Genomic DNA, 21,114 nt, shown 5'->3' with positions numbered 1-21,114 from the left:
GGGACAAAATAAATTAATTCAAGCTGATTATTATGGAGGAGAAAGTGAGGACTGCAGATGCTGGAGATCAGAGTCGAGAGTGTGATGCTGGAAAAGCACAGTAGGTAGGCAGCATCCGAGGAGCAGGAGGATCGATGTTTCGGGCATGAGCCCTTCATCAGGGCTCATTTCCTGATGAAGGGCTTATACCCCAAACATCAATTCTCCTGCTCCTCGGATGCTGCCTGACCTGCTGTGCTTTTCCAGCACCACCCTCTCGAAGCTGATTCTTCTGCATGATTAGTGATTTTATTTTCTTTACCCTGACATGGTAAACCAATCAATTAGACTTATGGTCATCTGAATACCTTAACTAAGAGAAATTTCAGACCATTAAAGGAGCTTAGTCAACTTTATCAACTATAGCCTGGGTCTGGTAGTGGATCTGGGAGTTTTTAAAACAGCAAAATTATCTGAGGATAGAATATATCTTCAGGTATTTTGTAGCAGAAATAACTCTTAAAGTTTATCAATATGAGCCTTTCGAGTCAAAACTTGAGAATTGTTGTTTAAATCTGGTTTAATGAGGAGCTAAGTATGAGATTACAATATTTTTATAATTGCTTATGAACATCCATTGTGAGAATTAATTCTAAATAATGTTAGAGGAATGAATCCTTAATCATAGAGAATCCAAGGTAGTTATAAAATGACTATTCCACAGTAAACTTACACATATATCTGTACTTTCAATCCACCTTAAATACTCAAAAAAAGTAAAGAAAGCTATACTCATAATCCAGAATAATTTCTTTAGAATGTTCTTGGCTCAACCTTCAAAAGGGAAAGAATCTTAGAACTCATTTGGCTTCTTATTTTGTGTATCTAATTACATTGTTGTTTAAGAGCTGCAGTTTGTCCTTGTGGCAGAGAGAAGCTTGAGAGGGAGAGGCATTCATTGCTGATTGCATATTCTCAAAAACAATCTTACTGTTTCTTTAGAATTAACTCTTATATGAATACTTGTGTTTTGCAATTTATCCTACAGATGTATGACTATATTCCACACGCTGTGCTACCAAGTTTCCTGGAAGTCCCACACTTCTCTATAATGTTTTCCAGTTTCTTGGCACCCATTCAAATGCTGCATGGAGTACATTTTAGTTTTAGTGTTTTACTATTAACACATGGATTTCTTCACTAAATTAGTCACTTCCTTTAGAGAAGTAGGTATTGTCAAATGGAAAGGTAAACCAGTTGGATTGGATGGCTCCAAGCTCTTTGATCTTGGTGTCAAATGGCTGTCCTCAAGCATGCTGACGGGGGTCTTGACCAGGTGTGAGATCAACTCTGTGACCATAGAGCTTTATCAGCTGTAACAAAGTGAGCCCTTCTGTTATCATATGCTCCTGAATGCTCTAAAATGGTCTTACATCAAAGACATATGAGTCACATTAGAAATTCTACTCCAGGCCTGAATGTTACTGAGTTGTTCCACATCCTGAGACTGCTCCTTATGTGTCTTATTCCTTTATTACCTCTGCAGAATGCAAATGAGCCTTCACAGTGGCCTTGCAATTCCTGACCATCCTCAATGATGATACTTCCACTATTAGTATTATGAAGTTTGGAGCTGTTCCCGCCATTCAGCTCCACAGTTGTGAGAGACTGACATGTGATTTGACCATTGCCACCTTCATGGTGTTTGATTATCTCGCATGGTTTTGAGAACATCAGTTTACCTTTCCATTTGACAATACATTTGAGATAGAATTCTTCCCTTCTTAGTAACTGTAAATTCAGGACAGTCTTCCCATCATGGCCAGAATGTTCATGTGCAGGATACAACAGCTGGACATCCCTGGTCGTGGTTTCTCCCCTTATCATGACCATCAGTGCCCCTGGGAGTAATTTGGAATGTGGGTATTGTAATCCACAACTGATAGGTGTGCTTTTTTGAAAGATGAGGTATCTCCCATTGCTCACTTTACTGATTATGACATAGGTACCAAGGCAATTAAAAGCATTTTGGGCGTTTTAGATATTCCACAATTTAACTCCATAGCCTCAGCGCCCAGTAGTACAACAAGACTACAACAAGACAGAACAGTGCAGGTGAGTATATGTTTACAGAATTGCAGAGTTTATATATTGAGTGGAAGCCTGTGTCACAGTGCCATGAGTCATTTTTTTTCCTCTCCACCCCACCATGTCTAAGTGCTGCCTCATCGCCCCCAGCTGGCCTGGATGGATTCTGCTGACTGGGATACCTTGATGACTTTGAGGACTTTAGCATCTACTATCTGGGCCTGCTGCAAGTTTCCTACATTGTTGTAGATGCATCCTTTTTGGCCTCAGCTGCTGCAGACAATAGCTGAGGGAGGATGGAAGTGTTGGACACCTCTGGAGTGTCTGGAGATGAAGATCCTGGGTGCCTTTATGTTACTAATCCCTTTGTCTGCGTGGGTTTCCACCCCACGCTCTGGTTTCCCCCCACCGTCCAAAGGTGTGCAGGTTAGGTGGATTAAATTTGTAGGTGTCAGCTGAAATCACTCTGTGTCCATGAGAATCTGTCTGTTTTGACTGCCTCTTACTTTATCATTGATGCTGAGCACCCATGATTAGAGCAATAGAGTGCAGGTCTGAATACATATCTGGAAGCTTCTGGGAGTCTTGCTGGACTTCACTCTCCGAGGCTGCCATCAAGGTTTCCCTGGAGGTGGCCAAGCATTCACATCCAGAGGCCCAGTACTAAGAAGAAGATGGACGGCCTCCTGCACATTTCACTCCAGTCTACCGAGGTCCCCTGATGCTGATGACTGATGTTCACCTGTCTGCCCTGCAGGATGACCATGTTGTTATGGACTCATACAAGGGCATGTCTTCTGAATGGTGTTGAGCAGATGCCTGGCCTCCAGCAGTCATCAAAGTACCAGAAAATTAGGATTATACCAATTCCATTAAATGTATTAAGCTGCATCACTTTCTCATCAGTCTCACCTGTCAAGAGACTACTTAAGTTTTCAAATCAGACATAAATGATCTGAGACTAATTTCTCTAACTGCAATGGGGCTTGGTTAACTCCAGGACTGCTTTGTTCCAGTATGGTGTGGCAAACAGTGGAATCTGGGGCTTGGCAATTACTTTAGCTCAGTGTGGGTGACTAACTGAATTTTTCAGATAAGGTATCGTCCAGGGCAGTAATGTATTTGGTTCATCTAACTTATGTACCTTCATCTACCTCCTCTTCCTCATACTCTTCTCCACTGGAGAGTTGAGAAGATCCAGGAAGTCAGCATAGGAGTGTGATCCCCCCATATTATGGACAGTATGTCAATAGGATGCAAGACTTTAGTGTGAGGAATACTTTCAGTCTCTAGACTGATTTGCTCAGCATTCTCCAGCACAGTATCCTGCAGAAAAAAAAACACACATTGCTGCTCTACTCATTCCTCCCTCTGTAGGCATCTCACATCCCCACTTGAGCATTCAACTCTCATACTTAGCCTATTGGTCACACCAGCACCCTCCACAAATGCTGTTCCCTCCACCCCTCTTCATACATTAAAGAGTACCAACACTCTCACTTTATGACTTTTCTCTGTAGAAGAACATAGAACATAGAAAAATACAGCGCAGTACAGGCCCTTTGGCCCTCGATGTTGTGCCGATCCAAGCCCACCTAACCTACACTAGCCCATTATCCTCCACATGCCTATCCAATGCCCATTTAAATGCCCATAAAGAGGGAGAATCCACCACTGCTACTGGCAGGGCATTCCATGAACTCACGACTCGCTGAGTAAAGAATCTACCCCTAACATCTGTCCTATACCTACCACCCCTTAATTTAAAGCTATGCCCCCTCGTAATAGAAGAGACAACATGACTTGGCAAGAGGCAGGGATTCTGAGGGAGGTCTTCCAGGGTCAGACACATAGACCACCTTGGGCAAAGCATGTCCACCTGCTCCACTGGGAGGAAGCTGCTTGTAGCATATGTCAGCAAGTTGTAGCATATGTCAGGAATCCTGAGCATCTTCAGGCTCTGATTGAAAGAGCTGATCCTCTTCCTGTATACTCTGGTTTGTGGTTTTCATATCGTAGGAGCTGAGTTTCTATGTCCATTCCCTCTTCCTGATGGAGGGGGCACATGGTTGAAAAGAAGCCTGCTGGAATTGCTGCTGGAGTTAGTCCTGTTGCTGCTGGAGCTGCTGGTGGTGATGGTTGTTGCCTCTGCTCTTGCCCCTCAGCAGAGATGGAATAGACAAATGAAGTGCTGCACTGGTGAAGTGCATTCCAACGGAAGTTATCAATCCCCTAACCACCAGTCATAGTGATCTGTGAAAGACAAGCTTTGAACAACAGATTTTCAATGGTCAGGGCTGAGGAGCTCTTCAGTGTATAGAATGAAAGCCTTCCCACCTTGTCAGTTTCATTAAAGAAACACTTCCCCTTGTGCCCTTGGCGACAGTGGCGAGTTTCTGAAATGTCGGCTGGGAAATATAGGATTCAGGATTGAAGCAGCTTATTTTTATTTTCTTCACAACCTCAAAAGTTACTTATCAAACGAATTCAAGGATGTTTCCTGGTAAGTTTGAATGGTGCTTCTCAGAGAAAGCTGGAAGATTGTGCATCAACCTTGAAGTCCTGATCTAACGTTGATTTCTTGGATGTTGCCTCCTTGCTAATTCCAGATCTTCAATGGTCTTGGAAAGCTCTGCCCTGATCTTAAATGCAACTCAATCCCCTTTCCCTTTCATGAGATGTTTTCCAAGTGCCCTGGTAGCCTTTGGTATTAATTTCAAATTGCTGCTAAAATCTCATGAAAGAAGCATCAATTAAATATTATATCAGACTTGGGTCCTCACAATTGGTTACTCAGAAACCATAGAAAATGCCAGCATTCAAACATTCCTAGCTTCTCAGTAGGGGGTGGGGTTGGTGGGTGAGGGGTTCATGCGTTTTCTACCATATAACTCCTCCTTACTCAAAACACCTCCAGGTCACAAAGTTAAGTACTTTCCCATGCAGCCAATTAACAAATCCCCTCTGGAGATTGGAGGACAAATTGTCCAAAGCACTGGCAATACATTCAAACAGGAATTTGTGCTTGAGTTCGGACCTTTGTAGAAAGGAGATTCTGGTCAACAGGAATGTGATATTGCCACTTTCTTTATGGATCAAGGAAGAAAAGCACAGAATGGTTCACAGAAGATTCCTAATGACAAATCCCTAACTGTTGGATAGCAGTCTTTGGACTGCCATTACCCTTGCTATGCATATCCAAGATAGGCCAGGGCTCTACACAATTAATCTCCATCACTCGTCTTCTGTACAAGCCGATTAGGTATTTATGGAGAGACACAACCAATGCTGTCCATTAAGAGGAGAATCCACTCCCCGGACTAAATAGCAAATTAATCACACTGAGCTCAGCAACCATTGCCTGTCTATAGTGATTTCCATTTGCTAAAGAAATAAACTCATGCACATTGTCATGGATACAGGTAAATCTCCAAAGCTGCTCATGTTGCATGCGGACTGCAGCGATTCAAAAGTCAGCTTACCACCACCTTCTCAAGGGTAACTAAGGATAAGCAATAAATGCTGGCCCAGCCAGCAACACCCACATCCCACAAGCGAATAAAAAAAAGCGCTGTAATGTGCTGGGTTCCTAATTCTTGCAAACAGCACCTGAACAAACATGTGGGATGATTTTCATATCTGTTTCCACATGACTGACTTTATTCAAATGTTCGAACTACTGAACAACATCAATTATGCAATAACGCTCAAATGCATTCATGTCCTTTATAGACATAGAACGTGGAACAATTCAGCACAGTACAGGCCCTTTGACCCACAATGCTGTGCCATGCATTTATCTTAATCTAAGATCAACTGAAGCTACAACCCCACCACACCCCCAATTTACTGCCATCCATATGCTTGTCCAGCAGTTGCCTAAGTATCCCTTTGTCTCTGAATCTGTTTTTCATGCACTCACCACTCCATGTGTAAAGAACCTATCTCTGAAATCTCCCTTATACCTTCCTTCAATCACCTTAAAATTGTGACATGTCATGACAGCCATTTCTGCCCTGGGGAAAAGTCTCTGGCTGTCTACTCTATCTATGCTCTCATTAACTTGTACACTTCTATCAAGTCACCTCTCTTCCTTCTCTCCAGTGTGAAAAGCCCTAGTTCAGTCAACCTCTCTTCATAAAATGAGCCCTCCAATCCAGGCAGCATCCTGGTAAATATCCTCTGAACCCTCGCTCAAGCATCTACATCCTTCCTATAATGAGGCAACCAGAACTGGACACAATATTCCAATTGCAGTCTAACCAGGATTTTATATAGCTGCAGCAAAGCCTTGTGGTTCTTAAACTCAATCCCCTTGTTAATGAAAACCAAAACACTATACACCTTCTTAACAACCCTATCAACTTGGGTGGCACCTTTGAGGGATCTATCCACGTGGATCCCAAAATTACACTGTTCCTTGACACTGCCAAGAATTCTGTCTTTAACCCTGTATTCAGCATTCAAATTCGATCTTCCAAGATGAATCGCTTCACATTTTATCTTGAAATAAAGCTCTTTCATTATTACTGTATGAAGGCTCAACTTTTTTTCTAGGTCATTTCAATTTTAACCTGTTTAAAAAGATGTTCAAAGTTAGTAAACTGATATTCAAGGATGCTGCAAATGTGTTGCTGGTTAAAGCACAGCAGGCCAGGCAGCATCTCAGGAATAGAGAATTCGACGTTTCGAGCATAAGCCCTTCATCAGGATGCAATTTCAATGGAGGTGATTTTAACTTCCAAGTTTACCAACTAGCAGAGTTTATTGCCTATTTTTTAAAATGAAAGGACAAGATTAGACCTATGTACTCTTATTTCCGTGTCAAATACTTACATGGGTTTAATATTTGCTTGATTATTCCTATAATTCTGGGTAAGAGATTAGGTTGGAACTGTTCTGAACCAATCTGACATTCAAATGTTTTAGCTTCAAGCCAACAATGGATGTTATTCCATAATCTTCGTGTTATAACATGTTACAAAATGTTATCTTTTGGCAATTGTGTTCCAATCAAGTAAAAGTTAATTCACTGCATTAAAGTTGTTTTTAGCAAGAAGACTTCCGAGTCATTTTGTAAACACCTACCTATAATGGAAATGCTGTTAAATTTGAGTACCCTGTACTGTGTTTGCAAATGTTTTATGTGGTATTCTGTAGTGTTTTTTTCTTAAAGTAGCTCACGGAACAGGAAGTGGTGGTCTGTACTTAAGGTGGCATTGCTTGCACTGAAAATGTGTTGTGACAAATCTGTCCCTTCTGGTAGCACCAAAATTAATATTTGTCATTTTAATCATTATGACAAAGTATTTAAAAAGTTACAATACAATTACACTGGCAAAAATGTAACACTTTCCTCGTACATTTGTGAGTATAAATTTCTGAACTGTCTAAAATGACAGTACACCTTTAATAGTATACATTCTGTACCTGCATTGTGATATAGAGTTTAAATAGTGGTAAGTATATGCAGCCCGTTACTGTGCGTCAGTTATTACGCTGTGAAAATAAAAAAAAAATTGCCCAGAGAAGTGAACGCGAAAGAGAAAGACAGAGAGCCAGGGAGAATATATTCACAGTTACAAACCATGGCGAACAGTGAGTGAAAATGCAGGATTATTAGTTTTGATTCCCTTTTTCATGTATTAACTGATCTTTCTGTGTTTAATCTTTCTAATTTACTCAGATTTCAACAAAGGTAAGGAGTGGTATTAGGTGGTGGTCAACCTGTTATGAATCGGGTTCTTTGTTTGCTGTTTGTTTTGATGCATTGAACTTAGGAACGCATAGAAACAAGAAAGAAGGCAAAAGGTTTAAAATACTACACAGACCAGGACGAAAAGCAAAATCAAAACTGAAAAATTACATTTATACCATTGTGAACTTTAGCACAAATTAAAAATTAGATCTTCCAGTCAATTAAAAATAACACATCTACACAATGGCAAGTGATGATTGATTAATTGTTTATTTAAAAAACTTTGATAGATTTTTGTTAGTGGTGGTAATAAGAGAGATAGGGCAAGGGTAAAAGTCTGGTGTTAAATTTCAGTTCAAACAGGATCTCATTGAATGAGTAGATTTGATTGAGAAATTAAATGAACTATCCCTGTTCTTTTGGCCCTGTAGGTTTTCAAGATTAATATTCTTCTAATTTGTGAAAGGATAGTATAACCATTTCTTTTATGAAGTCAAAAGATGAAGTTGAAGTTCACACTTTTTTCTAAGTTTAGTTTGATTCCTAGCCTTTCACATTAGGAACTGGCTTCATGCTTTGATGTGTGTTGCTGAAGTGATTCGAAATCGAGGCTGAAAAATGTTAGAGGTGCAGTTATTTTTCTGCCATTCTGGGTTCACTGCAAGTTATTCACTGGAAGCATTTCTGCAAATTAAATGGACTGCTGGTGTTTTAAATTTACCATATTTGTGTTAGCAACTGAATTCAGAGAAAAGATAGTTTTGATCCAACAGTTGCGCACATAAAAGTTCCAAGAGCAGTGTCACAAATCCTAAACTATTTTGGAATACAAAATTTTCTATATGTAGAATAATTCAAAAGTGCTATCTCTGACATTATGGACCCAACATTGGCCAATGTATCCCCATTTCCATGATGGGCAGAAAAACAAAGTATCAAAAGAAATCATAGCCTGAAGTCACCACTGAAGTTGAGGCACGCTTTGATGAAGTGTCAGATGGATGCTGTCCGACTCGTTGGGATCTCCAACATTTGTTCTTTTCAGTACAGATTCCAGAATCTGCAGTAATTTGTTTCTTCATATATTTAAATCTGTTTGTACAAACATCTTAACAATTCTCATTTCGACTGGCTGGAAGCTGTGATATGTGCAAAGTATATTAGAATGAATTCCTCATTTCCATTAAGTTGTGTGTTCTCACTTGCTGAACCTTTTCTGTTAACAAATGCTCCGCTGTAATTTTTAGAATGTAGGCCTTTTCAGAGAATATAACCTCCGTTAGATCATTAGACACAGGAGCAGGCATTAGGCCATTCACTTAAGCTGTGTTCCACAAATTCAGTCGGCCTGGCCAGGTGTCCACTTCCCTCGGAAGCTCAATTCGAATCTGTTAAATTGAATTTTGTTAATTTATTGGACACAACTTATTTATTGGTTGCAACTTGCATAAGCAGAAACAAAATCAGTTAAAAAAAACAAATTCGAAACTAGTTAAATAAAATAAGGATGGAAGCCAGGTGATAAGTTGTTTTGGCATGATTTGGGAGCTGGTGGACCCCACTGTGGTTCCAAGTGACCATGTATGTAGTGAGTATTGGTTGCTGGAAGAACTCTGGCTCAAAATCCATGAGCTAGAGTCTAAGCTTCAAACGTCGTGATGCATCAGGGAGGGGAAGAGTTACCTTGATGCTGTGTTTCAGGAGACAGTGACATCCCTTAGATTAATTAACTTAAATTTGGCCAGTGGTCAGGGACAGGAGGGTGTGGTTGTGAGTGAGGCAGATAGACGGATCCAGGAGGGTGGGTTACGGTAACCTCAGCCCCTGTCCTTATCCAACAGGTGCTCTCTGTGTGGATGGGAAAGGGGACTGCAGGGAGGATGATCCCAGTGTCTGTAACTCTGGGCTGCAGGGAGCTATTAGGTAAAAGCAATGACTGCAGATGCTGGAAACCAGATTCTGGAGGGAGCTATTCAAGAGTGGGGGAGAGAAGAGAAATATTGTTGTAATTGGAGATAATATAGTTAAACGCATAGACGCTGTTCTCTGTGACTAAGACTGAGAGTTCCGAAGGCTGTGTTGCCTGCCTGTTGCTTGGGTTCTGGGCTACAGAGGAACCTGGAGTGGGAGGATAAATATCCAGTGGTCGTGGTCCACGTAGGTACCAACCACATCGATAAAACTAGGGCAGTGTTCTGCTTAGAGGAATATGAACAAGAATTAAGAACCATAACCAAAAAGGTAATAATCTCAGGATTACTATGTGAGCCACAAGTTATTAAGATTAAGCAGGTAAATGCGTGGCTGAAGGATTAGTGTGGGAGAAATAGATTTGAATTCATGGGACATTGGTCCCATCACTGTTCAGATGAAGACCATCCCATCAGAACAGGTCCCTAGTAGAGGTGCCAGAGTCCTAGTGAATCACATAACTAAGGCTGTAGACAGGGCTTTAAACTAAATGGGGGCGGGGGTGGTGGGCTGACTTCAGTTATAGGACAAATTAGAAAAGTGGAATTAAAGGAAGTGTACAGAACTCAGGACAGGTTATTAGGATCTCCAGCACAGACACAAATAGGACAGAGTATATGGAAAGGGTTAGCACTCAAACTTCCAGCATACTGGACAAGCGAATGACAGTGAGAAGACAGAGGGTTGATACAGGACTGAAGGTGTTATATCTGAATCAGGCAATATAAGGAGTAAGGTAAATTAGTTGGTGGCACAAATTGAAATTGACAGGTATGACATGGTGGCATTATGGAGATGTGGCTGCAAGGGGATCAGGATTAGGACCTGAATATTCAAGGATAACATCTTATTGAAAAGATGGGCAGGTGGGCAGAGGGGGTGGGGTTGCCTTATTAGTAAGAAATGAAACTAAATCAATAGTAAGAAATGAAGTAGTGTCAGATGGTGTAGAATCTGTGTGGGTAGAATTGAGGAACTGCAAAGGTGAAAAAAACCATAGTTGGAGTCATGTACACTCCTCCAAACAGTAGTCAGGAACTGGGGCTCAAGATATGCCAGGAGATACAAAACGTGTGCAGGAAAGGCAAAGTTACAGTGATTGTGGGGGATTTCAATATGCAGGTGGACTGGGAAAATCAGGTTGGTAGTGGATTGTAAGATTTTGGGAAAGCAAATCTTAGCAGGACTTACACAATTAATGCTGAAAATGTGTTGCTGGAAAAACGCAGCAGGTCAGGCAGCATCCAAGGAGCAGGAGGATCAACGTTTCGGGCATGAGCCCTTCTTCTTCATGCCCGAAACGTCGACTCTCCTGCTCCTTGGATGCTGCCTGACCTGCTGCACTTTTCCAGCAACAGATTTTCAGCTCTGATCTCCAGCATCTGCAGTCCTTACTTTCTCCTTATACAAGTAGTGGTAAGGTCCTAGGGAGTGTTGCTGAACAAAGAGACCTTGGAGTGCAGGTTCATAGCTCCTTGAAAGTAGAGTCACAGGTAGATAGGATAGAGAAGAAGGCATTTGGTATGCTTTCCTTTATTGGTCAGAGTATTGAGTACAGGAGTTGGGAGGTCATGTTGTGGCTGTACAGGACATTGGTTAGGCCACTGTTGGAATATTGCGTGCAATTCTGCTCTCCTTCATATCGGAAAGATGTTGTGAAACTTGAAAGGGTTCAGAAAAGATTTACAAGGATATTGCCAGGGTTGGAGGATTTGAGTTATAGGGAGAGGCTGAATAGGCAAGGCCTGTTTTCCCTGGAGCATCGGAGGCTGAGGGGTGACCTTATAGAGGTTAATAAAATCATGAGGGGGATGGATTAGATAAATAGACAAAGTCTTTTTCCTGGGATGGGGGAGGTTTAGGGTGAGAGGTGAAAGATATAAAAGAGACCAAAGGCGCAACTTTTTCACTCAGAGGGTGGTACGTGTATGGAATGAGCTGTCAGAGGAAGTGGTGGAGGCTAGCACAATTGCAACATTTAAAAGGCATCTGGATGGATATATGAATAAGAAGGATTTGTAGGGATATGGGCAGATATTGGCAGGTGGGACTAGAGTTGGTTGGATTACTGGTCGGCATGGATGGGTTGGACCAAAGGGTCTGTTTCCGTGCTGTACATCTCTATGACTCTATAAAATGAATTTGTGAAATGTCTACAGGATGGCTTTTTGGAGCAGCTTGTGGTGGAGCTCACTAGTGAACAGACAATACTGGATTTAGTATTGTGTAATGAGACAAACATAATAAGGGAGCTGAAGGTGAAGGAACCCTGAGGAGACAGTGATCTGACTGAAATGACTGAACATTAACATGACTGAATTGACTCTGCAATTTGAGAAGGAAAGGAGAGAATCAGAAGTAACAGTATTACAGCTGAATAAAGGCAATTGCAGAGGCATGATGGAGGACCTGGGTAGAATTGACTAGGAGAGGAGCCTGGCAGGAAAGACAGTGGAAGATCAATGGCAGGAGTTTCTGGGAGTAATTCAGGAGACGTATCAGAAATTTATCCCGAGACAAAGAAGCATGGTACAGGGAGGATAGTGTAACCATGGCTGACCAGGGAAGTCAGGGATAGCTTAAAAGCAAAAGAAAAAGCATATAATGTGGTGAAGGGCAGTGGGAAACCAGAGGGTTGGGAAGCTTGCAAAGACCGACAGAGGGCAACAATAAAAGAGATAAGAAGGAAGAAGATTAAATATGTGGGTAAGCTGGCCAATAATATAAAGGAAGACTGGAAGAGTTTCTTGAGATGCGTAAAGGGCAAAAGAGAGGCAAAAGTGGACATTGGGCCATTGGAAAATGACACTAGAGAAATAGAAATGGGGAACAAGGAAATGGCTGAGGAACTAAACAAATACTTTGTGTCAGTCTTCACTGTAGAAGCCACGAGCAATTTCCAAAATTTCAAGAGAGTGAAGGGTCAAAGCTGAGTATGGTGACCATCACCAAAGAGAAGCTGCTGGAAAAACTGAATGGCCTGAGGGTTGATAAATAACCTGGATCAAATGGACTACACCCCAGAGTTCTAAGGGTGATAGCTGAAGATAGTGGAGGCGTTAGTGATGATCTTTCAGGAATCACTAGAATCAAGGAGAGTCTCAGAGGACTGGAAATCGCTAATGTGACATTCATGTTTAAAAAGGGAGTAAGTCAAAAGACAGAAAATTATAGACCAATTAGCCTAACCGTGGTCATGGATAAGATCCTAGGATCCATTATGAAGGATGAGATTTCTGAATACTTAGAAGTGTATGCTCAAACAGGACAAAATTGGCATGGTTTCATCAAGGGGAGGTAATGCCTGGCAAATCTGCTAGAACGCTTTGAGAAGGTAATGAGGGAGAGGCAATGGATGCCATCTACCTGGACTTCAAGAAGACCTTTGACAGGGTACTGCACGGGAGGCTACTTGAGTATGATAGGGGCCCATGGTGTCAGAGGCAAGGTGTGAGCGTAGATAGAAGTTTGGCTGTCTGGCAGGAAACAGAGATGGGGATAAAAGGGTCCTTCTCAGGATGGCAGCAGGTGACAAGTGGTGTTCCACAAGGCTCAGTGTTGGGACCACAACTTCTCACTTTATACATTAGCGATCTAGATGAAGGACCTGAGGACATTCTGGCTAAACTTGCAGATGATATACAAAGATAGGTAGAGAGACAGGTAGCATTAAGAAGACAGGGAGGCTGCAGAAGGATTTGGGCTGGTTAGGAGAGTTGGCAAAGAAGTGGCAGATGGAGTACAATGTGGGAAAGTGTGAGGCCATGCACTTTGGTAGGAAGAATAGAGATATGGACTATGTTCTAAATGGGAAGAAACTTCAGATGTCTGAAGTGCAAAGAGACTAGGTACGAGAGTCTAGATCTCAAAGGCACAGCTGTAGAGTAAAGGAAAAACCTTTTAGAACGGAGATAAGGAAAAACTTCTTCAGCCAAAGAGTGGCGAATCTATAGAATTCACTGCCACAGAATACTGTGAAGGCCAGGTCATTGAGTGTGTTTAAGACTGAGATAGATAGTTCTTGATTGTCAAGTCGATCAAGGGTTACAGGAAAAAGGTGAGAAAATGGAGATGAGAGACAGATTAGCCATGATTAAATGGTTGAGCAGACTCGATGGGCTGAATGGACACATGTCTGCTCTTATGTCTTATTGTCTTTTGGAACACCCTGAAACTCACAAGTTCCATTTGTACATTTTCCAATTATAAAGTCAGTTGTAGTGCCTGTTTGAATTCTAGTTGGGCTTCAGCAATAGATGTTTTTGCATAGTCACATCATTATTCCCACATACCAGCTAGTCTCTCTGCATCTCATTAAGGGTTAACCAAACTCACATGCCTCTGCCAGTCATCTTAACCTCACCAAAAAACCTGATGCACATTCCCCTGTTTCTTGAATTGCCAAATGAAAATGCTAGCATCTCAGGATTAGAGGAGGCCTGGGCTCATGATATTCCTTAACTAAACCTGTCAACTCTTGCAAGGTTTTAGTGTCTGGTGCCTCAGGAAAAGTTAGGCTCCCAATAACTGAAAAGCTGTGGTCCACAAGCTATCAGAAGAATTACTCATTGCTTTTCATCTGACCCAATGTCACTGGCCTGAAAAAAAAACACATTCTTTCCACATACTGGCCCCAGTCTCTCAATGGCAGGATCCAAGAGCCAAGCTTCCCAAACAATGGCATGATGCCAGAAATGACTACTCCAATTCTAAGGTGACTGTTGTTATTGAGTTTCTTCAAGAACATGCTGTACTCTGGAGGCCAATATCCTGCCACCAAGGCACCCTTTATTTATACATGGGAAGTCCTTGATACTGGTCCAGCTCTCTCAGAATGTCAGACATTCTTTTTACCTGTCCACCAGGGACCCCGATTGGATAGTTTAACAACTCCAGTCAGGAAACTCCTATCCTTTGAAGTCCATCTGGCTGACTTTGTTACAATCCCTGTAGTTTTGCATTGAAATGCCACTCTGTACGTTTAATTGATGATGTGCCATCAATTCTGAAGGATAGTTTCAGATGTACTAACACCAGTCAAGATTTCGCATAAAACTAAAATGAGATAAAAGCCTCTGTGGGTGAGATTATATTGTTGAATAAAAACATGATATGTTTGAATGAGTTTGCTTTGCTATTCTAACAAGATAGAAATTTAGTTACTGTCTCACTGGGATTGATGCAAAATCTCAAAACCTAACACATCTTCCCTTTATTGAAGCTGCAGACGTTGTCGTGCAACATGTGAGTTATGTTGATTTGCATTATGCGAAGAATAACCGAGATCACCGAACTGCTGAGATCAGCACCAAACGACTGATAGTCAGGCGCGGCCAGCCCTTTGAGATCACAGTGCAATTTAACAGAAATCAATACGATCCAGACAATGACAGATTTAAGCTGATTGCTCAAACAGGTAATCACTTTGCAATGATGTAGGGAACTTTACCAAGTATTTTATTAATGACATTGTTTTTTTTCTTCATTAATAACTGATTTTAGTGTGTGTTTGTACTGCCAATCTTTTTGACTAGTTTGCGTGATTAATGAATCCCACGAGTTGATGTGATTCTGTATGCCGCTTTCATTTTGAAAGGTTCACATGCTATTTTTTGAAGTTTGCACAATCACCATTGGCCCAGACAGGAAATAGCAGGCAGGATGTTGCAAGTGGCCACAAAATTGAGATAAAAAACAGTAGTTTCCTCTTATTTTCAACATTATGGCCACCCGCTTTTGCAACATCTGGTCTGGGTAGAATGTTTACAGATTTTGTGGTTTAGTTGCTTGCTTGCAATTATTTTCCTGACAGTTGAGTGTTCTGATTCGAAGGCATTGACATTTACGCAAACATTAGCAAGAGTGTTTATAGAGAGGGGAGCAGCCCCAAATCATATGCACTAATGACATAAATAGGAAAAAGGATGGGGATTTAAGGCAGAAATTCAGGAAGCTAGGGTGGAAGCTTAGTACTAGACCAAACAGAGTTGTTATCTCTAGTTTGTGGCCTATGCCTTGTGCTAGCGAGGCAAGGAATATGGAGAGAGAAGAATTGAATATGTGGCTACAAGGATGGTGCAGGAGGAAGGGTTCAGATACCTGGATAATTGGGGCTCATTCTGTGGTAGGTGAGACCTCTACAGACAGGATGGTCTACACCTGAACCAGAGGGGTACCAATATCCCGGGGGAGATACTTGCTAATACTCTTTGGGAGAGTTTAAGCAACTCAGCAGTGGGATGGGAACCTAAAGTGCAGTTCCAGTGACTAGGAGGTTGAGAGTACTGAGGTCAGAAATGAGGTTTCAAGGTCACAAGAGTTTATTGGCAAGCAGGAATGTGGTTTGAAGTGTGTCTACTTCAATGCCCGAAGCATCTGGAATAAGGTGGGTGAACTTGCAGCATGGGTTGGTACCTGGGACTTCGATGGTGTGGCCATTTCAGAACATAGGTAGAGAAGGGACAGAAATGGTTCTTGGAGGTTCCAGGGTTTAGATGTTTCAGTAAGAACAGAGAAGATGGTAAAAGAGGGGAAGGTGTGGCATTATTAGCCAAGGCCAGTATTACGGCGGCAGAAAGAACATTTGAGGACTCGTCTACTGAGGGAGTATGGACTGAGGTTAGAAACAGGAGCGGTCACCCTGTTGAGAGTTTTCTATAGCCCTCTGAATAGTTCCAAAGATGTAGAGGAAAGGATAGCAAAGGTAATTCTGAGTAGAGTGAAAGTAGCCAGGTAGTTATGGGGCCTTTAACTTGCCAAATATTGACTGGAAATACCATTGTTCAAGTACTTTAGATGGCTCAGTTTTTGTCCAATGTGTGCAGGATATGTAAACAGGTCAACAAGGCTCATGCCACATTAGATTTGGTACTGGGTAATGATCCCAGCCAGGTGTTAGATTTGGAGGTCGGTGAGCACTGTGGTGGTAATAACCACAATTCAGTTATGTTTACTTTAGCGATGGAAAGGAACAGGTATGTCCCACTGGTCAAGAATTGTTGCTGGGGAAAAAGCAATTATGATGCGATTAGGCCAGATTTAGGATGCATAGAATGAGGATGCAGGGGATGGGCACAATTGAAATGTAGAGTTTATTCAAGGAACAGCTACTTCGTGTCCTTGATAAGTATATACCTGTCAGGTAGGGATGAAGTGGTTGAGCGAGGGAACCGTGGTTTACTAAAGTTGAATCTCTTGTCAAGAGAAAAAAGGCTTATGCTAGGATGAGAGGTGAAGGCTTATTTAGGACGTTTGAGAGTTACAAGTTAGCCAAGGAGGACCTAAAGAGAGAGCTAAGAAGAACTAGGAGGGGATATAAGAAGTCTTTGGTAGGTCAGATCAAGGAAAACACTAAAGATTTCTACAGGTATATCAGGAATAAAAGAATGGCTAGAGAAGATTAGGGCAAATCAAGGACAGTAGTGGGAAGTTGTGCGTTGAGTCCGAGGAGATAGGGAAAGCGCTATATGAATACTTTTCATTAGTATTTACACTGGAAAGGAGAATACTGAGATACAGGCAACTTGACTAGATGGGATTGAGGTTCACAAGGAGGAGGTGTTAGCAATTCTGGAAAGTATGAGAATAGGGGGCCTGGATAGAATTTATCCTAGGATTCTTTGGAAATCCAGGGAGGAAATTACAGAGCCTTTGACTTTGAACTTTATGCCGTCATTGTCTACAGGAATAGTGCCAGAAGACTGGAGGATAGCAAATGTTGTCCCCTTGTTCAAGAAGGGGAGTAGAGACAACCCTGGTAATTATAAACCAGTGAACCTTACTTTGGTTGTGGGTAAAGATTTGGAAAAGGTTATAAGATATAGGATTTATAATCATCTAGAAAGGAATGAGTTGATTAGGGATAGTCAACAGGATTTTGTGAAGGGTAGGTTGTGCCTAACAAACTTTATTGAGTTCTTTGAGATAGTGACCAAACAGGTGGATGAGGATAAAATGGTTGTTGTGGTGTATATGCATTTCAGTAAGGTGTTTGATAAGGCGTTTGATTAGGCTATTGCACAAAATACAGCAGCATGGGATTGAGGGTGATTTCATTGTGTGGACCAGGAATTGGCTACCTGAAAGAAGCCAGAGGGTGGTGCTTGATGGGAAATGTTCATCCTGGAGGTCAATTACTAGTGGTGTACCACAAGGATCTATTTTGGGGCTACTTCTGTTTGTCATTTTTATAACTGACATATATGAGGGTGTAGAAGGATAGGTTACTAAATTTGCGGATGATACTAAGATTGGTGGAGTTGTGGAGAGTGCTGAAGGATATTGCAAGTCACAAAGGGACATAGATAAGCTGCAAAGCTGGACTGCGAGGTGGAAAAAGGGGTTAATGTGCAAAAATATGAGGTGATTCACTTTGGAAGGAGCAACAGGAGAAAAGAGTACTGGGCTAATGGTAAGATTCTTGGTAATGTAGATGAGCAGAGAGATCTCTGTGTCCATGTACATAGATCCCTGAAAGTTGCCACCCAGGTTGATAGGGTTGTTAGGAAGGCATACTGTGTGTTAGCTTTTATTGAAGAGGGATTGAGGGATTAAGTTTTGCAGCCACGAGGTCATGCTACAGCTGTACAAAACTGTGGAGCAGCTGCTCTTGGAGGATAGTGTACAGTTCTGGATACCTCTTTATAGGAAGGATGTGAAAGCTTTGGAAAGGGCTCAGAGGAGATTTACTAGGATGCTGCCTGGTATGGAGGGAAGGTCTTATGAGAAAAGGCTGAGGGACTTGAGGCTGTCATTGTTAGAGAGAAGAAGGTTGAGAGGTGACTTAATTGAGACATATGAGGTAATCAGAGGGTTAGATAGGGTGGACAGTGAAAGCCATTTTCCTCGGATGGTGAAGGCTAGCATGAGGGGGCATAGCTTTAAATTGAGGGGTGATAGATATAAGAAAGATATCATTGGTAGTTTCTTTACTCAGAGAGTAGTAAGGGTGTGGAATGCACTGCCTGCAACAGTAGTAGACTCGCCAAATGTAAGGGCATATAAATGGTCATTAGGTAAACATATGGATGAAAATGGAATAGTGTAGGATAGATAGGCTTCAGGTTGGTTCCACAGGTCAGCACAACATCAACAGCCAAAGGGCTGTACTGCGCTGTAATGTCCTATGTTCTATGTACTCTATTCATGATTTGGACACCAGATTGTATGAAATAGGAACAGGAGTAGGCCATTCAGCCTTTGAATATCTTCCATAATTTATTAAGATCATGATTGATCTGGATTTGGCTTTATCTCCACTTCTTTGTCTGTTGTCCCTAATTCTTGGCTCCCTTGCCAATCAAAAATCTTACTTAGTCTTGAATATATTGCTTATATTGCTTTTGGTAGAAAAAAATTCTGAAGTTTAACAACATATAAGAGAAGAAATTCCTCCTCATCTCCATCTTAAATGGGAGACCATATTTTTAGACTATGCCCCCCACCCTACCCCTTGCCTCTGTCTAGATTGTCACATGAGAAAAAACATGTATTCAGTAACCACCCTATTAAATATCTAGAATTAGGAGTCAAATGGTGATTATGAAACCATTGTGGGAAAAACCATCTGCTTTACTAATGTCCTTTAAGGGAAGGAAACTACAGTCCTTACCTGTTTTGGCCTACATGTAACTCCAGACCGATGACAATGTGGTTGACACTTAACTGATCTCTAGGCAATTAGAGATGGGCAACAAAATGTTGGCCTGGTTAGTGATATCTACATCCCATCAATGAGGGATTCTTGTAGCAAGAGTTTTCTATCATTATGATATGTTGCCTTTGCAATAAAAACAAACATTTGTCCTGCTTTCCTAGTCACTTCATTTAGAACCATGCTAACTTTTTGTGTTAATTTGGAAAACCTGTCTAGAAATACTTGCCGGTGCTTTCTACACTCCTCACAACTTGCTTTCCTACTATCTTTGTGTCGTCAACAATTCTGGCTCCAGTGTTGATGATGCCTTCATGCAGATTATTAATATAGACATGAATGATTGACACCCTATGGCACTCCATTGGTTACAGTTCGTCAACATGAAACTGTTTGTCATGAGTCTGTTTCCCCTTAATTAGTTAATCTTCTATTCAAGTAAATATTATGTTATGATCTCAGTAGAGACCTGCAGCATCTTTCATTTTAGAATCTGAAAACCCAACATTTACTAAAAGAAGGAAACCTGGAGTTTCACAGCTGAAATCAAAGCTTTTTTACCACATGAACATCAAGGAACATGAATGCTACTAACTACACACAGTGTTAAATTGCTAGGTACCTTAAAGATATTAAAGGTTTCATGGACTCAGTTGCTTTTAATCGTTGCTTGTAATCCAAGCCAAGGTCCTTCATACACATTTGCTTCTACACTTATTAGATATACGCCTCAAAACTTAAGTCACATATTTGTCAACATTGGAATATTAATTGTTTGGTTCGAATCCTGCTTCAAAGATTCATAGAACTGTTAACTTTAGCTCTCTGCGCACTTCTGGCAATATTGTCTCTTCATGTCACCTCCAACCACCCTAATATTGCCTTCAACACAGGCATCTCTAGCTCCTTAGTGTATTCATTCTCTCTCTATGTTTCAGCTGTACCAGAACATCAGTGCAATTTTCAAAATCTCAGTTAACAAATGTTTTAAACTCTTTTAGCCAATATACAAAATTTTCAACAAACAAAAATCTGTATTCTGCTTCAGTATATTCTGAATTTTAACCTCTATATTTTAAAAACTGGATACGAAATGTTGCAAAAGATGGCCATGTAAGGGTCACCTGACCTCTTTTGTAATTGAAACTACTCTTTCAAGGGTGAAAAAAAGCACACTACAGAATGAAAAGAATAGCTTTTCCAAAAAGGATATGATCATCAAATTAAAAGCTAAACATGAGAAAATAAGATTGCAAAAATATATTAAGGCCCATCGAGACTGCCCCATCCCCCTCATCATATACCCATTCAGACCATGCAACCATACATGCATTCATTGTGGCCACTAACTTCACATATCATAGAGACCATAGTAAGGGATGAAAAAAAATGCTACTAATGCGTGGTGGATTTCCTCAGGCACATAATAAGAAAATATAATTTGATGAGCATGGAAATAATTAATGTACCAAATAGGATTTGAGCACACAGAAGACCCAAAGATCATTAAGCAGAGATTCTTAGGGAGAACGTGCAAACTCTACACAGACAGCCATCTGAAGGTGAAATCAAACCCAGGTCCCTGGTGTTGTGAAGCCGCAATGCTAATGACTAAGCCACCATGCCACTCCACTTGCAGTTGTGAAGAATAGGCTTCACCTAAGTGTGATAGACCTATCCAAGCAATGAAAGCACACTTTCAAAGATTCTGATCCTTATGGTGACC

General features: G+C 41.2%; 1 protein-coding gene across 1 annotated transcript in view; it reads left to right on the top strand.

Moving 5' to 3' along the window:
- Positions 1 to 7,562: 7,562 nt before the first annotated feature.
- Positions 7,563 to 21,114, top strand: part of LOC132822904 (protein-glutamine gamma-glutamyltransferase 2-like) — a 49,979-nt gene continuing 36,427 nt past the window's right edge. Inside the window, exons 1-2 of the mRNA XM_060836302.1 lie at positions 7,563 to 7,665; positions 14,958 to 15,152. Coding sequence (XP_060692285.1) covers positions 7,656 to 7,665; positions 14,958 to 15,152 — 205 coding nt within the window. The 5' untranslated portion in view covers positions 7,563 to 7,655. The remainder of the gene's footprint in view (positions 7,666 to 14,957; positions 15,153 to 21,114) is intronic.

This window comes from Hemiscyllium ocellatum, chromosome 15 (assembly GCF_020745735.1).
Source record: "Hemiscyllium ocellatum isolate sHemOce1 chromosome 15, sHemOce1.pat.X.cur, whole genome shotgun sequence".
Lineage (NCBI taxonomy): Eukaryota > Metazoa > Chordata > Chondrichthyes > Orectolobiformes > Hemiscylliidae > Hemiscyllium > Hemiscyllium ocellatum.
The sequence above is the reverse complement of the archived record's forward strand: the minus strand, read 5'-3'. Positions and strand labels throughout refer to the sequence as shown.